Source organism: Sander lucioperca, chromosome 7, assembly GCF_008315115.2.
Source record: "Sander lucioperca isolate FBNREF2018 chromosome 7, SLUC_FBN_1.2, whole genome shotgun sequence".
In the NCBI taxonomy this organism is placed as follows: Eukaryota; Metazoa; Chordata; class Actinopteri; order Perciformes; family Percidae; genus Sander; species Sander lucioperca.
This window is the reverse complement of record NC_050179.1, coordinates 15124583-15149400: the sequence shown is the minus strand read 5'-3', so window position 1 is coordinate 15149400 and position 24818 is coordinate 15124583. Positions and strand designations below refer to the sequence as shown.

At 41.0% G+C, this 24818-nt stretch overlaps 1 protein-coding gene and 1 long non-coding RNA gene across 2 annotated transcripts in view; one reads left to right on the top strand and one right to left on the bottom strand.

The window, feature by feature from the left end:
- shank3a (SH3 and multiple ankyrin repeat domains 3a) overlaps positions 1-24818 on the top strand; it is a 204606-nt gene that overhangs the window by 154854 nt on the left and 24934 nt on the right. The window contains 1 exon segment of the mRNA XM_036003218.1: positions 11669-11782. Coding sequence (XP_035859111.1) covers positions 11669-11782 — 114 coding nt within the window.
- LOC118495445 lies at positions 1198-22900 on the bottom strand. The gene is made up of 3 exons (XR_004897868.1): positions 22890-22900; positions 15654-15658; positions 1198-1259 (listed from the first exon to the last, which is right to left on the bottom strand). It is a non-coding gene; the product is annotated as an uncharacterized LOC118495445 (long non-coding RNA).

Below are 24818 nucleotides of genomic sequence, written 5' to 3'. Positions count from 1 at the left end.
TGAAATTAAAACCCATGCTTGCCTAACATACATGAATTAGTTAATCAGTACATGAATAAACATGAACAGGAAAACTGCTGCATAAACCGGAGCCATTGACTGACACAAATACATATTCAACAAAACAGTGATATGCTTTTAATTTACAATCACTTTATCATGTACAATGTGATGCGCGCTGTTTGAGTTGGGCACGCTGAGAGCTGTGCTGAACTGACTGAGTGACTCCAGATGGTTGTTAACAACAGGCGTATTTGTCCTGCACAGTGACAACCTACTCTGGCATCGTGGGTGTGAAAATGCGTGTAAAGGTCATGTCCTTACCCGGTAATGTCAGGTAGAGTAGCTTTTTCTGAAAAACCTTGTGTCTTGACCTCTTATTGTTGAGCTCTCCCACCACTACATTACATGTCATTTAGCTGACGCTTTTATCCAAAGCGACTTACAATTGCTATATATGTCAGAGGTCGCACGCCTCTGGAGCAACTAGGGGTTAAGTGTCTTGCTCAGGGACACATTGGTTGATGTATCGCAGTGGGAATCGAACCCAGGCCACCAAAGGCATGTGTCATATCCACTGCGCCACCACTACCCCTCCAAATACACGCAGAATCTCCCTGAAAAAAAAACAATCAAACAAGAACAAACACAGTTTCCTTCGAGATTATCCTTGTTATTAATGTCCTTTAATTCAGCCCCATGACCACTCGCCAACCTAATGCTCACATGCATCCACATGCAATTTCAGTCAACATTTTTGTCATGTAATAATATCTAACAGAGGCTGGAGCATGGTCGCTGCTCAGCTCATTACAGCATGTTCATTTATCACGGCATAAACACCATCATTTATGTGTCACCCTGACTCGTCAATCAAACGATTAGGTGTGTGACTAACGACTCAACAACAAACAATCTATCACTGATCTATTAACAATCAACAGACAATCAATGGTTGGTCTACAGCTAATCAATCACTGGCATACTCTGATGGAGAACTCCACTATTTTCTGTTCCTTGCTGGTTGGTGTACCAGGTGAAAACATCTGTTTTCAAACATGTGTCCATGTTTTGATGGAGATTTTTTTGCCTATGCTCATGCATACATATTAATGATAATTTAGGGGTGTCCCCGACTAAGAATTTACATAGTCAAATCTGATTGGTCAAGTCTTGTCTCAGCTGTGATAACGCTGTGTGTAAAGTTCCTTTTGTATGAAAACATGCAACCGATTAGGACACAGACATAAAAAGAGTAGCTTCTTATTGTATAAGTAGTCTATATCCACGACGTTCCACTTCCAGGATTGCTCCGGTGCCGGCAGGATGTCACTCTTTTTCGGCCGGATGTCCGTTACCTTCCGCTTTCTTTGTGTTGTAATTTTGAACTCTGGTCGATTTATGAGGACTATGGTTAACTGCTCCTTAGATCTTGCAGGGTAAATCCAGACTGCTTGTTTGTCTGTCGAATCTGAGTGTTCTGTTGCACGACTAAAACCTTTGAACGTACATGTTCCACCAAAACAAGTTCCTTCCCGAGGCTATTTTGCAGCGGCACTGTGCATCCGGCGTTTAGCACCTCCCAAGACGATTGTGATTGGTTTAATGAAATGCCAATAAACCAGAGCACGTTTTTCTCCCATCCTAGAATGCTGTGTGTACTAGCTAGACCCTCTGCAGCTCTGTGGAGGAAGGTCTGGCAAAGCGAGACTATTGTATGTGTTGCAGGGGTATAGAAGATTAATTGCAAGTGGTCTGGAGCGCGTGCTTGCGTGTCACTCAAGCAGTCAGCAGCTGGCACGCGCTCCCGGTGACGAGAAGCGGAGTGCACAGAGCAAAAGTTGGCTGTCCTGCAGCGCACACTCTATGCTTCTTTTACAATCCTTTTGTCATAATTTTTTTTTGCCACAAACGCAAACGTTGCCTCGTTGTATATATCGCCGCAGCTTGCTGGTCTGGTGTGCAGGATTTAGTGATAATTGGGGTGGACAGATCATGCCTTACTTTGTAACATCTTTTGCTATTTCAAAGTGTACCCAAACTTTAGACTTTCTTCATGGAAAGTGAAACTTAAATCTGTCATGGGGCTTTGTTGATTTACTCACGCACTTTAAAAAGATTTATTAAAAGCTTCTTTCTTTGCACATTTTGATTTACAGCATTATATGTTGATATTTATATAATAATATGCTGTATATTAACTTAATGGGAGAAAACAGGTAGTTATATGTAAAATCCGACATTGAGCACCCCCATATAGCCAAAATGGCATGATTCTCATTTCATAACGCCTCTGCAAAGATTCAACTATGAGATTGGCAGTCAAATCATGCTCCTTCGATCGAAGCATCGAATATTCGACTATTCGGGGTCACCCCTATGATAATTCACCATTGAATTTATTAGTTTGTTCCTATTTCTGTGCCATCAGAGCCAGGCCTGTGAGCGATATAGCCCTGGAGTAAGAAAAAAAGAAGAAGCAAAGACAGAGGGTGACTATTAGGTAGCCTGTTCTATTTTTGTCTCCACCTGAGGGTTGACACAGAAGGACAGAACGAATGAGAAATGGAATAAAAAGCAAGTGAGAATGAAAGAAGAGGAATGCCATGTAGCACCACTCAAGCCTGGGAGGGAGGGAGGGAGGGAGGGAGAGAGGGAGGGAGAGAGGGAGGGAGGGACGAACGACATGAAAAGAAAAGAGAAGAGGGATCCCTCTGAGTCAGCCTTGGAGTTTTCCTCCCTCTTCTCATCCTCTGCTTCCTCCCACTATAATTTACAACACTCCAGCCCTCTTCGTTCTTCCTTTTTTTTCCTTCCTTTGCTCCACTCCTTCTCCTGACTCTGCTGTCATTCAAAACAAAAGCCATTTCTCATTGTTTCCATATTCTTCTATATTTTCAATATTTTTTTCTTTAACTTTTCAAGTCTTTATCTCTTTCAGGCTCTCTCTCAGTTGAATACTGATGAGCCCGAGACTGCACCACTCCCTTTCCCTCTTCTAAGCAAAATAAGTCCTGTGAGAAGGAACATGCAGCAAACACAGCACACATTTGACTCAGAGCAGTGTGACTATCGCTCTCCCTACTTATTTATCTTATTTGTCTCTCTACTTCATTCAGTCTTGTATCTACTCTAGGGTCCACCCATGCTGTCCCACATCACCTTCTTAATTGCCAGCCACCTCTACTTCTCCTATTCCATGTCCACCTCCATTCTTGTCATTAAACTTAATTTCCTTACCTACGGTATTCATCTTCTCTGTTTCTGTTATTATAACTGGTTTTGCTATATAATACTTAATTGATATCGTTCCATGTGACCTCTGTTCTCCCTCCAGAGCATTAGCATGTTTTCTCCTCCACATATATTACAAGTAATGAAGACCATACCTGTTGCACAAACAACATAGTCATCCCCCTTTCTCTTTCTTGTTGAGTGTGTGTAGGCGTGTGTTAGCGTTTCTCCATTTGTGTCCCCCTTGTTTCATAAAGATGCGACTATGCTCTCTGTCTCTCTATTACACTGAATTGAACTGAGGTTTAATAACGAGTGCAGGGATCCAAATCTAATAACAGCTCCACTCTGGTTATTAGAATGCTCTCCACTCTCACCTTCACACACTTTATGTCAAGTGCACACACACACACACACACACACACACACACAGCTATGTAGGCTGAGATATGTACTTATTCAGCGAGTCCGTCTTTCACATTACATTACACTTACTGTACCTCACATGCAAACACGGAATAGTTTCAAAACACATTATTACTAGGTTTTTTAATAGAGAATAGTACGATTCTCACATGGAGTAGTGGGAGCTAACCCAGAGGGCAGGACCACAGGTGGGGTCCCCAATGTATTCATATTTCATTTCATTTAAAAATAATCTAAACATTCATAAGACTTCTGAAATTTAAACTTGAAACTTTTGGTATGTTCCACTTCGGGGTTAAAGGTTTTTGTCTGTGTGAGTCTTGCATGCTAACACCTCTTAACACTAGTGGTCACAGTGCTGTTAGTGTTTGTTACTCATTATGCTAAAGAGACACAGAGGAAACTAAGAAGCAAAGCAGTGGGCATGAAGTGAACAGCAGGGAGCAGCAACAGAATGGTGAAAAAATTACAATAGCCTGTGTTTTTCGTCACAAAGCTCCTGCTTGCTATTTAAATGTGTGTGTAAGCAGATGCTACTACCAGTAGAACAAGCTACCAGGTAGCTTACTAATTGCTGATCTCCTCACTCTTTCTCACTGTTTCCCTTTTTTGTTATGTCTACATTATGCAACTGTGGAATATGGATGCAGAAAATGTACAGTCCATCACTTTGAATGTGATTATTTTGGATACATATATACATCTGTCTGCCTGAAGACCACAGTTAAACAGTGAATGCTGTAAAAATGAAAAGGCAAATGACAGATTGTTTTTGTAGAGCAATTCAATGGAAAGCATTAAGAATAGTATGCAGCAGCTAGAGAGACAAATTTAAGAGGCAGGTTGTCTAAGCACTCCACAATAGTACCATGAAGCAGCACATCTACATTTTCATTCAGCAGGTAGGAGTTAAATAGTTGCAAAAAATAGGTCAGTTATCACCCCAATATTATATTTGCCTTCTTTAATATTGCTACATTCCAATATTTCAATTTGGTATGTGAATAATGATATCAAAGATGCACAGTTTCCATGTGTTTCTGACGGCAAATCCAATGTGCCGAAAGCCTACCGTGGCATTTTATGGAAATCAAGCTGTGTTTTGGCTTTGGAAAGTCATCCATGGCATCCCTGTCTGAATCAGTGTGAGTGCATCAGTGGCAGTAAGCCATCAGCCTTTCTCAGTACAGCTGCATCCTTTATGTTTTTGCAGGCAAATATAGTAGTTTGACGCACCCACTGCTGTTACCTGTGAAAAATATGTTTGTGTATGTGTTTTAAAAAGTCTAGTCCTTTCCTCACCAGCTGTCATTTATTCCTTCATTAATTCATGACAGTTGTCCTCACTCTGTGTGTGTGTGTGTGTGTGTGTGTGTGTGTGTGTGTGTGTGTGTGTGTGTGTGTGTGTGTGTGTGTGTGTGTGTGTGCGCGCGCGTGCGCGTGTGCGTGTGTCTGTGTGTTGGTTGCTTGGTGTACAGAGAAACAAAGACGATGTGAGAAGGAGAAAGAAAATGAATGACTCAGCTCAAGCAATAGAGCGAAGCAAAGCAAGAATTAAAATGAGCTCAATCGGTTGTCACACACAGGCAGACACACACACACACACACACACACACAAACACACACATTCGAGCAGGGATGCATTGAAGCTTGCAGGCAGGGTGTGTGAAGAGTATAAATAGCTCTGCATCCTCACTGATGCTATTTTTAAACCGGGAGCCAAGGCTGACTTAACCAACAGGCAAAACTCAGAAGTAACACGCACACACACACACACACACACACACACACACACACACACACACACAGAACAATATGGTACCAGACCTTTCACCATTTTCCATTTTCACGATGACAGCAGACTTCTTGGACACTCATGAATAACTGTTGAAACATAGCTCTTTCCCTGTGTCAGCTTGTGTCTGTCTTTAGCTGGCTCTCATCTCTCTTTGTCATTGCTGAATGCAAGCCTTGTTCTGTCAAATTTTTTCCCTTTGTTTCATTCTCTGGGGCTCTCTATTATGCTACTCTCTTTTCTGGTCACATTTGATGCTTTGTCTGTATGTTATTTCTATATAAGCCCAGCATTTTCCATTATTGCTCAATGAGATGTTTAATCCACTAAACTATGATAACTGTGTGGATTTCTATGAGGCTTTACAATACAGTATGTTGGCCAGTGTTACAGACAAAGTCTTACTTCTATTCTGGACTTCTGGATTGGACTTTAAGCTTGGATTCAGCTAATGTAATTCAAATTGCGATATGTGTAAGAAAGAACAGGAACATCAAAACTGGTCCATTGAGGAGAGAAAAAACCCTTTTGCATTGTGCTGATTAAAGAATCAGAATTTTGGCACAAGCAGCATAAATCCATGGAGCCATCCAGTTAGGTGTAAACATCACATGCCGGTTGTAGCAGTGTGATGGTGTGGGGAATTTTTTTTGTTTTTCTTTTGGTACACATTAACACGTTGGGGTTCCTGATACCGACTTAAGAATGGCTGAACAACACGGCATATCTTAACACTGTTGGTGACCATGTCAGTCCCTCATGGCTACAGCTTATCCACACCACCAGCATGATGATGCACCATGTCACAAGGCACATACAGTACGTCACCAAATGATTTGTTGACCACGGTTTTTATTGCCTCTGTGGCCTGCACAGTGCCCAGACCTCAATCCTTCTGAGCATCTTTGGTATAAACAGGTTAGTTCTCAACATGACTGGGCATTTGTTGAAACTGCAGCAACTGCTCAACGCAGTCAACTCCACGTTGCACAATATTCCTACTCAACGCATCCAGCATCTTGCACAATCATTCCCAGACAAATGTATGCTGTTCTAGAGGAAGCACAACATGCTACTACTGTAAATAGGTGTACATAATCAAGTGGCTACTCGGTGTATTACCACGTGTATACTGGTGCGTGTTCTTGTGTGACTGTGTGTATGATTGCATGTCAACATATGCTGTGTGTTTGCACCCACTACTTTACCTGTGGAGGTCACTGCTTCTAGTGGTACATTTGAGATAGGCCTGACCTCTTATTGTCTGATATCCAGCTGAGGTGTTGATTGCCTCATGTACTGAACTGTTGTTAAATTAAGCCCCAATTGACCTCCATAGAGAGTAGAACAAATGGCATTCATTGTTTTTCAGTGAAGCAACTCTTCCTAAACCCTATTTTTCAACTGGCGCATCTGCGCTACATTCCAAAGGCGCCGTGACCAGGGCAAGCAATCGCGGCCATTGAAGTCAATGCTTGATATTCCACCACTCGCATCACGGCGCGTCCCAGAAGCGTGCGAAAAGCAGCTCTCTGTTCCGCTAAAGGTATGCACCAGGTCTATTTTCACGTGAGTCGCAGGGCATTCAAACAGCCGGGCAGGAAGTAAAACAGCAAGAGCATCCAGTCAATTTACCAAAAGACACCCCCCCCCCCAATATTGTATATGTCTCCTATCCAACACCATAAACAACAAGAGATTCATCTTGGAGATGGAAAAACATAATAGACATCACAAACCTTGTGATGGACAACTCCAGAAAAGGGAAGAGAGGCATGAAGTTTATTTTCAGGAGTGCTTGGAGTGGAAGGTAGATGCTTAATAAATACGTGATTATTCTTTCAAGTACTTGTAGAGACAATAAAATCTGCGAGTCGGGCAGGCAAGATGCTCCGCTTCTGAGGGGTATGGCGTGTGGCGGAACAAAACCGTGGCAAATCTGGATAAAGAAGCTAAGTGAGTCCCAGAGTTACAGTATCAGAGTTTATTTATTATCCTGCTTGAGATCAGCTGCCACTCATGCCTTTGTTCAATGTAATTATTCTTACAGAATACGTCCAGAATTCGAGAAATAATTTCATTCTTCATTTTGACCCAGGTATCAAATTGTTGAGATGTCCTTTTCCAAAACCTCTAAAATGAAGTTAAAAACAAATGGCCATTCAGTATGAACATCAGGTACTTGAAAACACAATTTTTACTGCCCTTGGCTGCCCTTCGGCATCAAAATTCTACCTATTATTTTGTCAGAAACACATTTTAGTTAGTTTTAGTTTAGTGTTTAGCTGTAATTTGTAAGAGCTAATAGTCAAATGTGTCTGCATGGAGAAGGTCCAATAAACTAGAAAGTGATTTTTCCACCACTGAGCCAGAAATTCTTTATCGCAGAATGTGACCTTATAACATTCCTCAGAGCGGATGAGCGAATATAGTTTTTTGAAGTCACCAGTGGTTGCAGACTCCTGCCAATAAGAAACCACAGCCTGTGCTTTCTCAAATGCAGTTACATCAACAAACCTTAGTAGTGACTGCTTTGCAATGTTTGTTTTTGGATTTAATCCGTTTATCTTAAAAACCTTTAACTTTGAGAAATGCAAAATGTCCATTGTCACACATTGGCACAAGCCCATTGTGTTAAAATGGTAGTCTTCACATGGCAGTGGTCCCAAAGCGGTCTGGTTGGACGAAAACATCAACGTGGCACACTTATTGTAAATCCTCCTGCAAAGAGATGCACTGTTTGAGTTCCTTCCTGCCACTTAGCTCCTGTGAGCCCACATCTGATTCACAAGGACAGTTGCCATGCCAACACGGTGTTGGCAAGCAACAAAACAGAGTGGCAATTTAAGGTAGAGGTACATGTAAGGGCGTTTATATACTGTATATGCATGCCTTTTTGCTGTGTGGACATATACAGTACTATACATGCATGTGGTTGTTGTGTTTGTGCCAGATACTGTATACAATAAAAGAAATAAATGTATCTATAGACCCAGATTTACTGTAAATACACAGTACCACTTAATCAAAACAGCTAGGTATTATTTCAGCTAAATTACAGCTTTAAGGACTTATTAAGAGTGTTAGAGGGTCAGTGAAATTTAGTTTGTTTATGTTTTCTCTGTGTGTTTGTGGAGACCGTCTGCTATAAAATGCTGAGGGCACTGTGAGGATTGTCAAACATGTTATGTACTTAAAATACTTACTTTTGTGTATGTGTATGTGTGTTTGTGTGTGTGTGTGTGTGTGTGTGTATGTGTGTGTGTGTGTGTGTGTGTGTGTGTGTGTGTGTGTGTGTGTGTGTGTGTGTGTGTGTGTGTGTGTGTATAACTGACCTTTCCTTGACTTCACTGACAATTGGCTTGATTTCTGCATTTAGAGTGCCTGGGGTGTGTTTAAAGTAAATTGAAGCAGACATTTGTATGTATATTACCTATGTATGTGTGGAATAACAGCCTATGGTATGAAGGTGTACATGGATTTTTTAGATGTGTAAAACAGGTAATTTTGGTTGCATTACTCAGTGGTCGATTCTGTCCATATTGTCAGGTGTTGGTGTCTTGGACCAATAATGGATTAATAGTCGGGGGATAAAGGAGTAAGGGAAGTGAGCGAGGACGGCCTAGAAGATCAATCAGAGGTGTCACCTTTTCTTTCATTTCTGTCAATGGGGAACAGAGAGCACAACCGGCACCTGTCTACTGCAGGAACACCATTACAGTATAGACGGACACACTGACAGAGACAAAGAGGGAGATGGAGACCATGACCGAGAAATCATTCAGAAACACTGCAGAGAGGATTGGGAGAGAAAGATAAAAGGGTTTAAACATGGAAATAAAGAGACAGAGTAAGTCTGCTCTCAGGAGACAGGTAGGGTAAAGTTGTGTTAAGTTGAGATCAGAGAGGGAGATCAGTCCATGTATCCTCTGTGTGCTGAGTTTCATGTTTTTTACAGTGGGAAGTCGATAAACAGCCTTTCCCTCCTCTTGCACACGGCTTCTTTCTTTTTTATATGTTTAGCTTGGCACAGTGGAGGTATGGGGGGTTTAGCTGGGTGTGCATCTCCAGTCAACAAGTGCATATCAAGATTTTTTTAAATAATAAGCATGTAAATAGGCTAACTTATATTTTGTTTTGCATTGATAGTAAATCAGTTTTCTTTCAGTAGCAGTGTAGAATAACAACTTGTAAAGATAGCTTATGTACTTGACATAGACAGAGAGCATTAATTATATAATATGAGATATGACAAGACAGCTGGCAACACAAAATCTGAAGAAAGCATGCATTCAGATTAATACTGTAAATGTTTCTAAACACACTCTCCTGCTCTTGCCTGTTTCTACCAAGGGGGTAAGTAAACATCCGGAAAGCAAGAGATTGTAGGCTAACAAGCCATCACCTTACGTTAGCATTCCATTGACTCCCATTCATTTTGGCGTCACTTTGACAGCAAATAACTTTACATCTGAACCGTTTAAAGACTCTATTTGTCCATTGTTTATTTCTAAAGAAACACAACAATGTATAAAAGGCTCCATTACCTTGTATCTCACGTTATGGCTCCGTAGCAGACGTTTTTGTAAAAACAGGCTAACGATTGTCTCATAACCAAGCAACTTTCTGTCATACAGTAGAGAAATTACCGTATAGTCAGGAGAAGCTCGCAGGCAGTTTCGACTTACATTAGCTGTTTAAGTTGAATTACTAATGTTAACTAGCATTTTAGTTAGCAATAATTAGCCTGTGCCTATGTTATGATGGTGATGGCGCAGTGGATATGACACACGCCTTTGGTGTGGGAGATCTGGATTCGATTCCCACTGCGATACATCAACCAATGTGTCCCTGAGCAAGACACTTAACCCCTAGTTGCTCCAGAGGCGTGCAACCTCTAATATATAGCAATTGTAAGTCACTTTGGATAAAAGCATCAGCTAAATGACATGTAATGTAATCTCCTTACATATACCTCTGCTCTCCGTCTCTGCAAGATTCGGAATGATTGCGATTTCTCTTGGCACATCTACCAGAAGACTTGCTCACATCACATCTACATTGTCAAGCTCAGTTTGAGGCTGCGCAGTACACAGGAAAAGTGACTTCACTGGTCTCCGTCGAAGTATATGGCATCGCTGTGTCCATTATTTTACTGTCTATGGTGTCTACATGTGTGTCTCTGAACAGGATGTGGATGAACTTGAATTGTAGGGAAGTAAGATGTGGGCACAGTGCAGCAGTAAGTCCTCAAGAAAGTAATGTATTTGTTAAAAGACATAGCAAGGAATCCTGTGAATGGCTGATGTTTGAACTTTTACTATCATGTCACTGAAAATGAAGTCCAGTTGGCTGCTTCTCATAGTGCCCCAGGTTACATCACTGTGACATGTCCCCATGCCAGAGTAGAATATAGTTTGGAGGAAGTAGACTACATCATTTAGCAGGCTGTCTGCTGGCTGCAACATCATTTTGCCGTATCCTAGCAACCGGTTTAGAAGAAGGGCTTGCTCAGGCAAAGCTTCAGTTCCAGCTGGTGATCTCTGAGGAGTGTGTGTGTGTGTGTGTGTGTGTGTGTGTGTGTGTGTGTGTGTGTGTCTGTGTCTGTGTCTGTGTCTGTGTCTGTGTGAGCTTGCTGGAATAATGGATGAGTGTTGTAGAAATGAGCATGCTGGCCTCAGTCCTGCAGGGAAGATCAATATCAACTATACATTCATCTCTAATTACCACAGCTGAACTTAGAAGGAATCTCTCTCTTTCTCTGTCCCGTCCTCTTTCTCTCTTTCAGCATCTCTCCTTCCTCTTTTCTTTCTTGATCTCCTTTTGTATTTTCCCTCCACTCTTTCCTTTTACTTTTACATCTCCCTGTCAGCCTTTCTCTGTATTTTTCAATTTAAAAATAATGTATTGGTATGAAAGGAAATAAGCCGATATTGCCCAATCACCTTGGTACGGTACATTAGTTACAGACCAATGTTTTTACATTACAGTTTCTCAATTCAGATTTATGTGTGTTTTTGTAAAACAAAAATCCTTCTCTCTCACTCTCCTACCTAAATACCTCATTTTGCTATATTGCCCTTTGTCCCTTTTTGTCTTTTTTCCAAGGTTCTGCTGGCTCCACAACCTCACAACAATGACAACTAGGCATGTTTTATGATATGTTTAACTGATTTAGAAAACCCCCCCCCCCTATTTTTCCTCTCTTTTCAGTGCTGAGTATAGGGGAAGGAGGTTTCTGGGAAGGCACTGTCAAAGGGAGGACAGGCTGGTTTCCAGCAGACTATGTGGAAGAGGTTCAGATGAGGCAGTTTGACCCACGGCTAGGTAAGATGTCTACATGCACAAAGACACACACATACAGTACATGTACATGCTGTACACTTGTCACACTGCAACAAGTTTCTATCTTGCTGTAGTATGTTGCTCTGGTGTTTGGCCATAGCTCTGTCCGTGGTGCTGAAAAGCGCAGGAAGTCCTATAGCCCTTGCTATGGTGTCAGAACATCTGCTAATGTATTTGTGATCAAATAAACAAAACATCTGGCAGTCAAAATATTTCAACATTTATGTTTATGTCTCAATTGATGTAGTTGTTTATTTATTATAAATAGCCTAAAACTAGAAAATATAAATAAGGAAAAAGCACACTGTAAATTAATGAGAAACCTCTCAGCCCGACTGGAAACTGCCCCAGTGTGTGCTGAAGGTCACAATAATTGGAGCACACACTCCAGTCCCTGTTTTTAAAAATGGGAATCATCCCCCCGGTCTGCCATTCTGCTGGCACTTTCCTAGAGCCCTGTAAGGGCAAACAACTTTATCCTGACCCTGGCCCATGTTGTTTAAGCCCAAGCCCAAGTCAGCAATTTTTCCGCCAGAGAGCAGCACCATCTCTCTGATGTGCACTCTCTCTGATACGTGTAAAAACACACACACAAACGCTACTAAGAGATAAATGTATTATAGGCATGTCTGGAGATTTGAATAATCAATGAAGTTACGATGCCGTGCCTCATGCCTAAATGCGCATAGTGTCTCTCTTAATGGGGAGATGCACTTTCTTTCATTTTTGTTGCATTTCAGACGCACTTTCTTTCACTTTTGTCGCATTACCACACAGTGTGTGCTGTGCGGCACAGAACATTTTAGGGCTTTAACAGGATGAAGCGTCGATTCTCGGAGGGGGGAGAAATATTTGTGACTTTTATTATAGAAGCATGTAAGTTGCCTGAAATTATTATGGTTAATATTTTGACCTTTGTTCGGCCAGGCAAAAAAAAAAAGGATCAGCAATTTAGTTGACTCAGATTTTGGGGAGCATGTATATCTACCTGTTTTGCAATACAATTGTATCACTTAGATAACATGTCACACTATAAAATGTAAGGCACAGCCTGCTGCATACTGGTCTTAAAACTTAATTAAGAATTGAATTGAATCCTGTTTCTAGATCCATTATGACAATGTGAGCTCAAGTGAAAGACACAGTTGGCAATATCTCTTTAAAACAACCTGTTGTGCTTAGACTATTAAAACTGTGTCTTTCCTTCCTTCCTAAAATGGCAAGCTTTTAGGAACACTTAATTAGTGCTTAGTTAACACAGGTGCACTGAGAAGGTCGACCAGTTAAGCCTTTGTTCAAAATGTGTAGACAGACAATTGCAAGATTAAGGGACATTTTTCAGGAAATGCAACAGCAAACTACCGGTAAACCATCATGTCGTGTTAATTAATAATAAAAAGCTCACTTTGAGTGTGAATAAAAACTTGTGGCGTAATACAGCATCAGGTGTGGAAAGCTCTCAAAGCTGCAAAAGAGTATTGCACTCTTACCAATTACAGTAAGTTTTTTTTTTGTTATTAGTTGTATCATTACTATGTGCTGTTCAGTGTATTCCAGGAATTATTTTTGTGACATTTTGTAAATTAGTTTTTGGTGTAACCCCTTCCCCAGAACCTTCCTCATCAACTTCTACTGTATATCAGTTTGTTATTCCCCACAATGTCTGTCAACAGTCACCTGAGAACATGCCTGAGCTTGAGTTTTAGATGTTTCATATAAGTGAAGAAATCAATCGTGCTTGAGATTACAAACAACAAAAATCACCAGAATTTGGCATTAACCCCTGATCCCCTGTCCTATCATTGTGACTTTTGAGCAGTTCTCAGATGTACAAAACCAAGAAAAGAATTAAAAAAAAATATACACTATCTAACAAAACAGGCCTAGTCTTGCAGTCCCTGTTAAATGGTATTAACACTGTAAATATGTTTAAAGGCCAGCGTCTTTATTATTTTTTTTTTTTTTAACCTTTTTTAACAATTTTTCATTTGCAACGATGCACACAGTCATCACATGTCACATTCACACAGTTCCATATTCATACCTGGAAGCTGCCCAGTGCGACCACAGTCTGATCTGCTGACCACTGAGCAGCTCCACTGGAACGGTTGGGGTTAAGGGCCTTGCTCAAGGGCACCTCAGTGGTGTTAATGAGAGAGGGACAAGCGCTGCTCTTTCACTTTTCCCACCCAGATTTTATCCTGCCAGTCTGGGGATTGAACCAACGACCTCCCGGTCCCAACCTCTCTTCTCTAACTCTAGGCCACCACTGCTCACCTTTTCAAAGAACTATGTTGTATGAATTATATTATTACATATTGTAAATATGCTGACTATGACAAATCTGCCACCCATCCTCCTGTGACAGATTTGAATGGAACCCTTTGTAAATAACTACGAGTACATCAGATTAATGTGACCACATCCCCATTTAGTCATTTCATTAGCAGATGGCACATTTTGTTTGCTGTGGTCTCAGGGGAATCAACGTGCAGCATCATGAAAAAAACATCTGGTCATTGTGTGAAAAAGTTTAGCGAGATGCTGCAGCAAGTACATATATTGGAAATGTGCCAAGGACAAGTTTGTCATAAATATCTCCCTATTCCTTGTGGGGTTATCATGCATCATCTCCTTGGACCTATTTCTGGAGCATTTGGGACATTTTCCCTTTTCAAAGGGTTGTTGAGGGATTGAGGTTACCTCAGAGTATGTGTGAAGAGATGAAAAAGGCCGGAATCTCTAAATACCCCATTTAAATGCATTGTGAGAGAATGATAGGGGAAGGTGGGAAAGAAAGGGCCAGATAGCGAGGGAGACGGATGGTGGAGCATCCTCTAAAGGACAGCAAAGTGGAGATGCCAGAGCATGTCTTTCAGAGAGGAAAAGAACGAGGAGAGGGAGGGAGGGAGGGAGATGGGCCTGAAATTGATCCCCACTCACTCATAAATCCTGAAAAACTCAGAACCCTCGGATACCTATTTCTCAGCGATTAAAAGTGTCTTCTGCCTCCCCTGTCCTTCCTCTCTGACTCTAGGAATTGTTGTTTTTCTTTGATATTAAACGGGGATGCTTTGTTTTAGTTTTTATCATCACCATACATTCATTCTCACTGTTGATAAAAGGCTGATAGTTTACCATTACAAACACCGAGCTTATTAAATACACAGTGGGTCCCTGTGTTGTGTTAAAATATTTTTTTCTCTTCCTGGAAAACATTACAATAGTTTTGATGATTCATCTTAAACTCAGGGCTTATTCATAAATGGATCCAATCAGATTAAGGTGACTGGCAAACACCATCATAAAAAACACACGTGGCCATTATCTCTTGGGTTTGTAGTAGCTTGCAGAGATAATCATAGGAGCAGGTATGTGTTTGGATATCAATTGGAAAAAGCTTTGTTTACATTTCCAAAGAATGTGGTTGAGGTCTAATTTATTAATTCCTCTCTTATCCTCCGCCTCCTGATGTACTAACACAGTTGAGGGAGGTGTGGGAGGCCAACAGTCCTGCACAGCCATGTTTCTCTTTACAGCTCTATATCGCTCTGTTTTTTGCAGAACCACATCCACTTTAAATGATCCAATAAAAAGACAAAGATTTGATTTAAATCCCTCTCATAACTAAACTTCACTCACATATGCCTTACAACTCGGACATATGTCACATTACGTAAAGATGAAGACGGTCTAACTGCCATTTCACTAACACTTTAAACCAAGCCCAGAAACAGCGCTGGGCTGTGAGGAAATGTTTGGTGTTGAGGCCGCTTGCAGTATTACAGTTTTACATGATGCACAGTGGCCCCAAAAGTCTTTTTTCCCCCATACACAATTACCGCAATGAAACGGCTGCTCACCGATACACCAAACACGACTCTGTATAATCAGAATTTTATCCATTCATTCCAAAGTCTAGAAGAGCTACTTGTAGATAAAGGAAATTTGATTATTAATTGTGTTTAGTGAATAAAATTAAAGTATATTACACAGCAAAATATATTTCATGTATCATTTAATGGCATGCTAATTTCTGAACCTACTGAAGCATTTCAAATCATCAAATCAATTATTTTAATTCCTCATCCTTAGATTCATCAATAGTGATACAACAGCAGAATAACACACACCTGGCCACATTAAAACACACACAGAGTTGTTTATCTGAAGGCAATTGTTGAGGCGTCACTGACAGTTAGGGCAATATGTCTCAGCCTAGTGAAGCAGGAAAGACAGCCCTGTCTACAATTAAGTAGCCCAACAACTGCTCTGTCTTTCTTTCTTTCTCTCTCTCTCTCTCTCTCTCTCTCTCTCTCTCTCTCTCTCTCTCTCTCTCTCTCTCTCTCTCTCTCTCTCTCTCTCTCTCTCTTTGCCACTCTATATCACCTATGAGTTGTGACTTTGAAAGTGCTATCCCTTTTTACCATATCTGCCTCCATCTCTTTTCACTCCTCTCTGCCAGGTTTGAAAGAGCAATGATAGAGACAGGGGAAAGACCAAAAAATGTGGAAAAGGAAGGAAGGTGAAAGGAAGCAGGTGACCACGTGAAAGAGGCACAGTTTAAACCATCACTGACTCTCTTGGCTGTTATCTGTCACCACAGAGATATTCTGTCTTTTAAAGCGTAACTCTCGCCAACCTAGGGTCTTTTTGTGAATGTACCCGAGTCAAACTTTCGTTTAAAAGCATATTTAGGACGGAATCGCCACTTTTAAGATTTACCGTATTTTCGTTTATCATTCAAATGGCCTTTTGAATGGGAGTGCTAGGGGCTAGGCTTTTATGCTAGCCTCAAAATAGCTATTTTTAAAACACTAAGAAGGCTCGACACAACATGAAACTTTGCTTGAAGTATCGCCAGGCTCTACACCTTAATGAAAGCATTGACAACATTGTTTGTGTACCCAGAGTTTACTAAAAATAAAGGTTTTGAGCAACTCACGTTAGCAGTTGTTGTTTACACTATCCGCCATTTTCCCAGTCAAAAATAGGCGATCTCCGAATGCGAATGAACGGACTCCATAGGAGGAAATGTCATTCCTATATGAGGCTCCTTTTTCAACTACAAGGTCAATATTGTGTTTCACTAACGACAAAACAACGAATTATCCGTGCATTTATATGGAACTAAACTTTTGGAGCGTTCCATCTTTACTCTCCTCCCTCGACTATATTTGACTGGCTCAATAGACGACGACCAGAAGAACAACAGCTACAGTGAGTTGCTCAAAACCTTTCTTTTTAGTAAACTCTGGGTACACAAACAATGTTCTCAATGCTTTCGTTAAGGTGTAGAGACCCTGGTCATACTTCGAGCAAAGTTTCATGTTGCGTCGAGCCTTCTTAGTGTTTTAAAAATAGCTATTTTGAGGCTAGCATAAAAGTGCCCCTAGCACTCCCATTCAAAAGGCCATTTGACCGAAAAACGAAAATATGGTAAATCTTGAAAGTTTGACTCGGGTACGTTCACAAAAAGACCCTAGGCTGCATTTTGGCGAGAGTTACGCTTTAACATGGCCAGGGCTACCTGCAGCCAACAGTTCATCTTGTTGCTTGAGGGGACAGAGAAAGGGAGGAAAGACAAAGGCGAAGTGTAGATGTCAAAGGGGGGAAAAAAAGGAGAAAAATAGGAAAGAGGATGGCACGAGTGACTGGTCTGCAACATGACATAATGACTTTGCGTAAACATACATGCCACTTTCCTAAAGCCAAGTGGCGTGTTATCTGTATGCATTTTGAGCTATCCGCGTGTATGTCTACGCTGTATACAGCGGACGGCAGTCTGCAACGTCACAGCGTAAACATATATGCCACTTTCTAAAGCCACGTGGCGTATTATCGCGAGGCTACACATTATCGCGAGGCTACGTGTTATCGCGAGGCTACGTGTTATCGCAAGGCTACGGTTGGGTTTAGGAAACATCACACGCGGGTTGGATTTAGGAAAAGAAGAACCGGTTGGGTTTAGGAAAAGAACAAATCTATGGTTGGGTTTAGGAAACATGACACACGGTTTAGGTTTAGGAAAAGAAGAATCGGTTGGGTTTAGGAATAGAAGAACGGGGTTGGGTTTAGGAAAAGAACAAACGTGGAGAGGAAACGTCACACGCGGGACACGAAGGAATCGTCACACGCGGGACACTATCCCTGCTCTCCTGGGTGAAAGTCCTGTGTTTTACCTATCCTCCACCCCGACCAACCTCTCAACATGGATTTTCGCCCTTTCATACTACTCACTACGGCATCAATTCACACGCAATCGCAAGGTAATGTAAGTTGTATGATAAACACGCTAAAAAGCGAGTATGCGTCTTGATAACACGCCAATAATGGCATACGAATTGGCGTGTCATACATACGCATTTTGTTGCGGAGGTGTGCGGTATGCATGTGTTATTATAAGTCATTGTACTGTTACAACTGTGCTCTCCAGACTACTCAGAGTCCAGCATAATTTGTAAAAAGCTGAACAGTTGTTAAATCTGTAGGCTATGCCTGAATATCTTCACCCATCCTGCTAACACCCTCACTCCCTCTTAACACACACATGCTGCTAGCCTGTATGTGGGGGTTAATAGTAGATGTTTACCCGTGGTAATGGAGGGGATAATGATGTGAGTAAGAACTGCTCTTCCCTTTCTAATGATGCTACCAAATTGCCGTGGGCCAGTCATTTTCAGCAATGGTACTGTTAATCTCTTGGCCACAATCTGTTAGGATCTTACAGCCCTCCAGCCAAAAGACCCCAACCCATCCTACTATCCCCCATTAAAAAATGGGTGTGCTACAGCCAAATACAAAGACACTCTGCCAAATGGTAAATGAAACAGCAATGCATTTTTACTAGTTTCCATTATATCAGCCTTAATTTTTCTTAGGTTGCCCCGCAGTCTTGAATGTCCTTCAGGACCTCTACACACACACACACACACACACACACACACACACACACACACACACACACACACACACAGCATAACAATGCACATTTTCTCTGTGGTGGGACAATGCTTGATTTTCTCAATGGTTCGATATCTTAACAGGCATGAAAACTTTTATTTCTTTTGTCTTTGTGCTCGCTCACTGTATTCCCTTGCTCTCCTTACACCGCGGCACAGTTGAATGACTCACAGCCGCATGAATCAGCCCAGTCAGATCCAGCCTGAGCTATTTTTAGCCTACCCATTAAGAAGTTTTGGAGTGTGTCTGCACTCCCCTAGAATGCTTAAACATCAGCGTTGCTGCGGCAGCTGAGACTGACATGGGCAGAGCAAGTTGGAGGGTAGGGTGGTAGAAAGAGGTAAAAGATAGATAGCTAGATATATGATGCAATGGATTGGTGAGGAGTAATCTGGTCAAAACTGTGGAACTATCAGCATAGTTTCCCCAAAAATTGGTGGACTGTGTGGGCTTTTTGTAGCTTGATTCTTACCTACTCATGTCCAAGGTGCAAGGTCAATAATTATTGCTACTACAATTGTATGAATTCCAGTAATCATCTAAGCCTGTTTAACGACAATGGTAGAAATCATTTGACTCTGTTTCAAAATAAGTTGCGATATCATTCTTTTGAACATCTTTACAGGCATTGTCACCTTAAAAGACAAATGCTGAGGGCTCTCTTTGAATGGTGCAATTGCAAATACAATACATGCCAACTGTATATTACTAAAATATCAGCATCAGTCAGAGACATTCTTGCCATAGATTAGTATTACATTATATTGCAAATACAGTTGACTGTGTTGTAATAGCTACATTCAGAGCAGCTTCCTAATTAGAAAGCCATTCTGTTTTTAGGCTAAAGCAAAACCCCTATGGGAAACAAGTGACAACTCTCTACACATGTGTCAACATACTATACAATTTAGACCCAAATACAGAGGCTTGATTACATAAAGAAAGATAAATTAACTTCATAATGTATAAGTCAGTTAGGGAGATGAGTGCTCTTGGAACATCAGGACAAAGAGATGTTCCTGTAGTCCACATGTGGATGCTAGTAAGAGGAAATAGTTATTGTCAAATAAGGCATGTGATGTGAATTGCAAGATTATGTTTCCTTAGCTTAAACTAAATAGTTTATGGGAGAATACTGTAGTGGTGGGTGGTGCATTTCTTTCATTTGGTGGTGGTGGTCATTGATCAGCAATTATATGTATGAAGCCAGGTGTTTTGATGCATCACTCATATTATTAAAATGGATAGTTGGAGCTCATGTCAGCTGTTGTCAGCTTTATTTTTTTTAAAACATTTGCAGCAAAACAGGAATATTTCAGGTAGAATTATAGTGATTTCAAAACACGATAAATGTTGTATACATATGTATAAGGCAAAATGCAGTGCATACATACATGCATACATACATACATACATATATACCTTTATGTGAGACTGACCATCATTTAAAAGGGAGCCTACTTAATTTATATGTCTTTGTCTCCATACATGTACAGTCTTATCCCAAATCATGAAAACCAGAAAGCTAAAGACCAAATATGTGATGGTGGCAGAAAATAATAGAAAACAAATAGAATACTCAATTGAGTACAAAAAACAATATTGCTTTGATCCTCTAGTGTGTCCTTATCGCTTATCAAGCCCCCTGGTGTTCTCACGGTCACCTTGTCCATCTTTTGCTGTGATTAATAATAGCAGCAATTTTCACATTTATTCAGTCTGTAGTTTTAGTGTTCTCAAAGGTTAAACTGAGCAAGCTAATAAAAATAACTAACAAAAAAGCATTTACCTTTCAATGACAAACTACTCTCAGTTACGTCATCTCATTTGTCCGTACCAGCCCACATCACGGAGATAGTGAGTTCAGTCAGAAACTCTCTGTGGCAACTTGTAAAATGCAGAGTGAGTATGCAAATGCTGACACCACAGAAATGGACAGGCTTTTTTTACACGTGTATGCTTATGCACAAGCACACACTTGTCTATACTCTGTGTGGAGTCAGCACATAGATTAGCATAGCCAACTAATCCATCTTATTAGAGAGAGAGAGAGAGAGAGAGAGAGAGAGAGAGAGAGAGAGAGCGAGAGGTTGGAAGACGTCTTTGGTATTAAAGTTAGCTGAGTCAGTGTTAAAGACTGGCAGGTCAGAAGTTCTGCCATTTACCCCTGTAAAACAAAACACATCAAGTGTCTCACAGTTGCACATTTCAAGGTGTGTGTGTGTGTGTGTGTGTGTGTGTGTGTGTGTGTGTGTGTGTGTGTGTGTGTGTGTGTGTGCAGGTGTTATGTGTTGTGTTTGTTTGTTCGCAGCAGAGTGATGGCCACTATCTGTACTTTTCATCAGAAGTCAGTCGAGTGTGTTATGCCATCTCTTTCTCTCTCTCTCTCTCTCTCTCTCTCTCTCTCTCTCTCTCTCTCTCGAGGACAGATCCATATCAAATCATAATAGATGGTGATGCTATTTGAACAATGAATCAAAGCTGAAGCAGGTCTCACAGTGGAGCAGAGACATATCACATTTGACAGGGGCGGTATTGGATGACAGGTCATCTGCACAAACACACACACGCACACATACACACACAAATAAACAACCATGTACACACATCGGCAGGTTACTGTATTTCCCTCTGAATGTCAAGTGTATTTCACAGTGTCATGGCTGCTCTTACACACCATATTCACCTCTAGTACTCATTCTTATGCGTAATCTGACACAGTTGGTTGAATCATTTTGTTTACATAAACTCTTTCAATGCCATGACTTGACAACTACTGTGTTTCACTGTTGTGGGCGCCATGTCTAGAAAATGTGGCAACACACAGAGCAACTTGCAGAGCTGTAAAGCATCCCTCTGACTGGGCATGACTAATCACATGCCTACCTTTACACCAAGGCATCCCATTTTTTTTTCTTTCTCCATTTTTTACTCCCTCCATCTCTTTCTTATCATTAGTCCCCTTACCTTGCACGGCAGCTGGATTCTCGCGACCGAGTCACGAGATCACATGAGAATCGCCGGATCACATATCACACACCGCCTGTAGCAGTGACAGCTACGGGCAGGGTTCAGGTGTGTGTGACGGCCACGACCGTTCGTTCAAAACAACAATGGTGAACCTGATAGACAGATGGTTCATCCAATCACCTGCCAGATATTTTTTTGAAAGTACTGTACCTGCCCTTTCCCAAACAGTTTTCAATGACAATTTCTCAAATGGTTCTGTGTAACAAACCATCTGGTGCGTGAAGTTATTAGTCCCCCATACTCCTGTAGAATTGGAAGATGGAAATTACGAATCTCTTTTTGGATTTGAATAATAAAATAATAAGTTTTCTTTTGTTGAGTATAATATTATTATAATAAACATTGGAGGAAAAAAAAAAAAGCTTTGCACACAGCACGGTAGCTGCTGGTAACTGCAAGTTGAATGTACAGTCATTTATACCTCATGCTATTTACATGCAATTTTCAAGCCAATGTTGATAAAAGATCCTTGATTATATACTTTTATGGGTGGAGTGTGTGGCCACTGGCCACTACCACATTTATTTCATCCGTCTGTATAAGCAGTGCTTACTGTTAAGTTTAATAGCTCAATAGCCACCAACTTTCAACATGATTGTTTCTGTTGCTTTGGTTGTCTCTTTTTTTGCCTTTATTTACAAGTGTACAGTAGAGAGGATACAGGAAATGTCGGGGGAGAGAAAGGAGGGATGGGATGAACCACTCAAATCCCCACAATGTTCACTTTCGCCATCTTTTAGGAAGCTGTTAAACAGGATGTAGCATACTTTATATCATATGGCTGAGCTGACAGTGATGCTTTCAGTCACCAGTGAGGGACGTTCCGATGCATAATGCTCCTGATTTAAGCAGTGACATTGAAGATTCAGTACACTCAGTTCAGCTTGCGGATTCAGTGTTACAGATATTTGTTCCTGTACTGAACACTCGTACTCTCATGCTTCCGTTCTCATTTCTGGAATATGTGTTTGTGTGTCTGTGTTTGTCTGAGTGCATCACTGCTAGTCTTGACCTTGACTGAAAGGCATGTTGTGATGAGCTGTCACAGTGTTTGTAGAGCTTGTACAGTAGTTGTTTCTTGTTGTCTGAATTTGACTGAATTATTCAAGGCTTCCACTTTGACAGAGCAGAGGTATTTATAGCCATTGGTCTCTGCCTTCGACACTTACACGGTAACAACGAGCTCTCTGAAGGCTCTTCAACAAACCAACCAATTCTGAGAGAGGGGAGGAGGAAAAAGAAAGACAGCAGTGAAGCAGAGATGTGAAATATATGCTGGAGTTATTGGCTGGAGGCTGAAATAAAATGGGACATTAAGGCCAGAGACACTGACACACTGTTTTCATTGCTACTCGTCCAGGAAGTCTTATTTCACTCTCAAAACGAAGACGGGAGGCCTTTTACAGAAAAAAAGGTTGCTGAGGAATTTTGAATTGCCGTCTGCACAAAATGGGCGTTTCAGGAGTGCTTTTAATCGTCTCTAGGCAAGAATGAGAGGGAGGCCAGGCCCAGCTCTTCTCAGTGATTCAAGCTGGGAGACGGGGCGACCTCCTTGTCAAAAAATGGACTGTTGTCCAGTCTTGGTGTCAGATCTGCCTGTGCTGTGTAGCAGGATAGACGGGGTGGTAACGGTTGTGAAGGCAGAGCATCCAAACTCCACATGGCATGACCTGTACTGGGGTGAGTCACTCCCTGTCCACACAACTCTCTGCACTGTTCTGACGTCATCACATGACAACAATAGAGGGCAAACAGATGGCTCACTTGTAGTCATACTGCATGTAATGTTACAATGGTATCTTGTAGGATAACCTAAAAATAGCCCCCTTCTGTAAATGTGAGAAACTTGCAATGTGATTCAGCATAAGGGCAAATGTAGTAAAGACAGAAGAGAAGTGTATGTCTGCAAGCGTACAGACCTTTTCCATTTTTAGAGTAGGGTGTGCACTACTATACATTTAAGTGACTATGACTTGAGCTTGAGTCAGTACAAAAAACACACTATAATTGCAGAAAGTATTTGACTACTTGTCGAAATAAAGATTTTACAACAAATAACGTATGAAAGGTCTTCTCAATGTCCACTTAGATGATAATCAAAGGTTTTATCATTTGTCTACTTTTTCCTTTGTTCTTGCTATCCATTGCCTCCTCTTCATCTTAGCCCTACGCCACTCCACAACGGAAAGCTTTTTTGTTTTATTGCTGAACATTTTTGTGTTTGTAATTTAAGGTTCTTACTGGTGTTTCTTTGTTACTTACTTACTTACTTTGTTTTTTTAGTATAGATATGTCTTGATTATCAAATAAATGATATTACTCAAGCAACCTTCTATTGATCTTAAAGAAACAAGATAGGGCAGATCTGGCATTTTAACTTATAGAGACAAGACAAAAAGTAGTCCAACTTGACAGCTTTGATGAACTCTTTTCTTTTAGTGCTGTGCGTTATAAGATCTCATCTCCCTTTCTATTTTATTACGTAACATGACTGTACAAAGAGTTTACTGAGTAACATCCAGGCAGTTCATGATTGCCTTTGTTCTCTGGAATCTCAGTGCACTTGTCTGCCCCTCCGACAGCCCAGATGTTGTAGCTCTCATGGAAGATCCTTGTTTTATTCCCATCTGGTACTAAAGTAGTAAACTATGGCCTCCTGTACTAGAAAGCAAACCAAAAATAAATAATAATAGTAATAGTGTGTGTGTGCGCATGTGTGTGTGTGTGTGTGTGTGTGTGTGTGTGTGTGTGTGTGTGTGTGTGTGTGTGTGAGTGTGATAGATGGAAGTGGAGTTTAGGTTATCTGTGATGTTGTAGCTCTCATGGAAGATCCTTGTTTTATTCCCATCTGGTACTAAAGTAGTAAACTATGGCCTCCTGTACTAGAAAGCAAACCAAAAATTAATAATAATAATAATAATAGTAATAGTGTGTGTGTGTGTGTGTGTGTGTGTGTGTGTGTGTGTGTGTGTGTGTGTGTGTGTGTGTGTGTGTGTGTGTGTGTGTGTGATAGATGGAAGTGGAG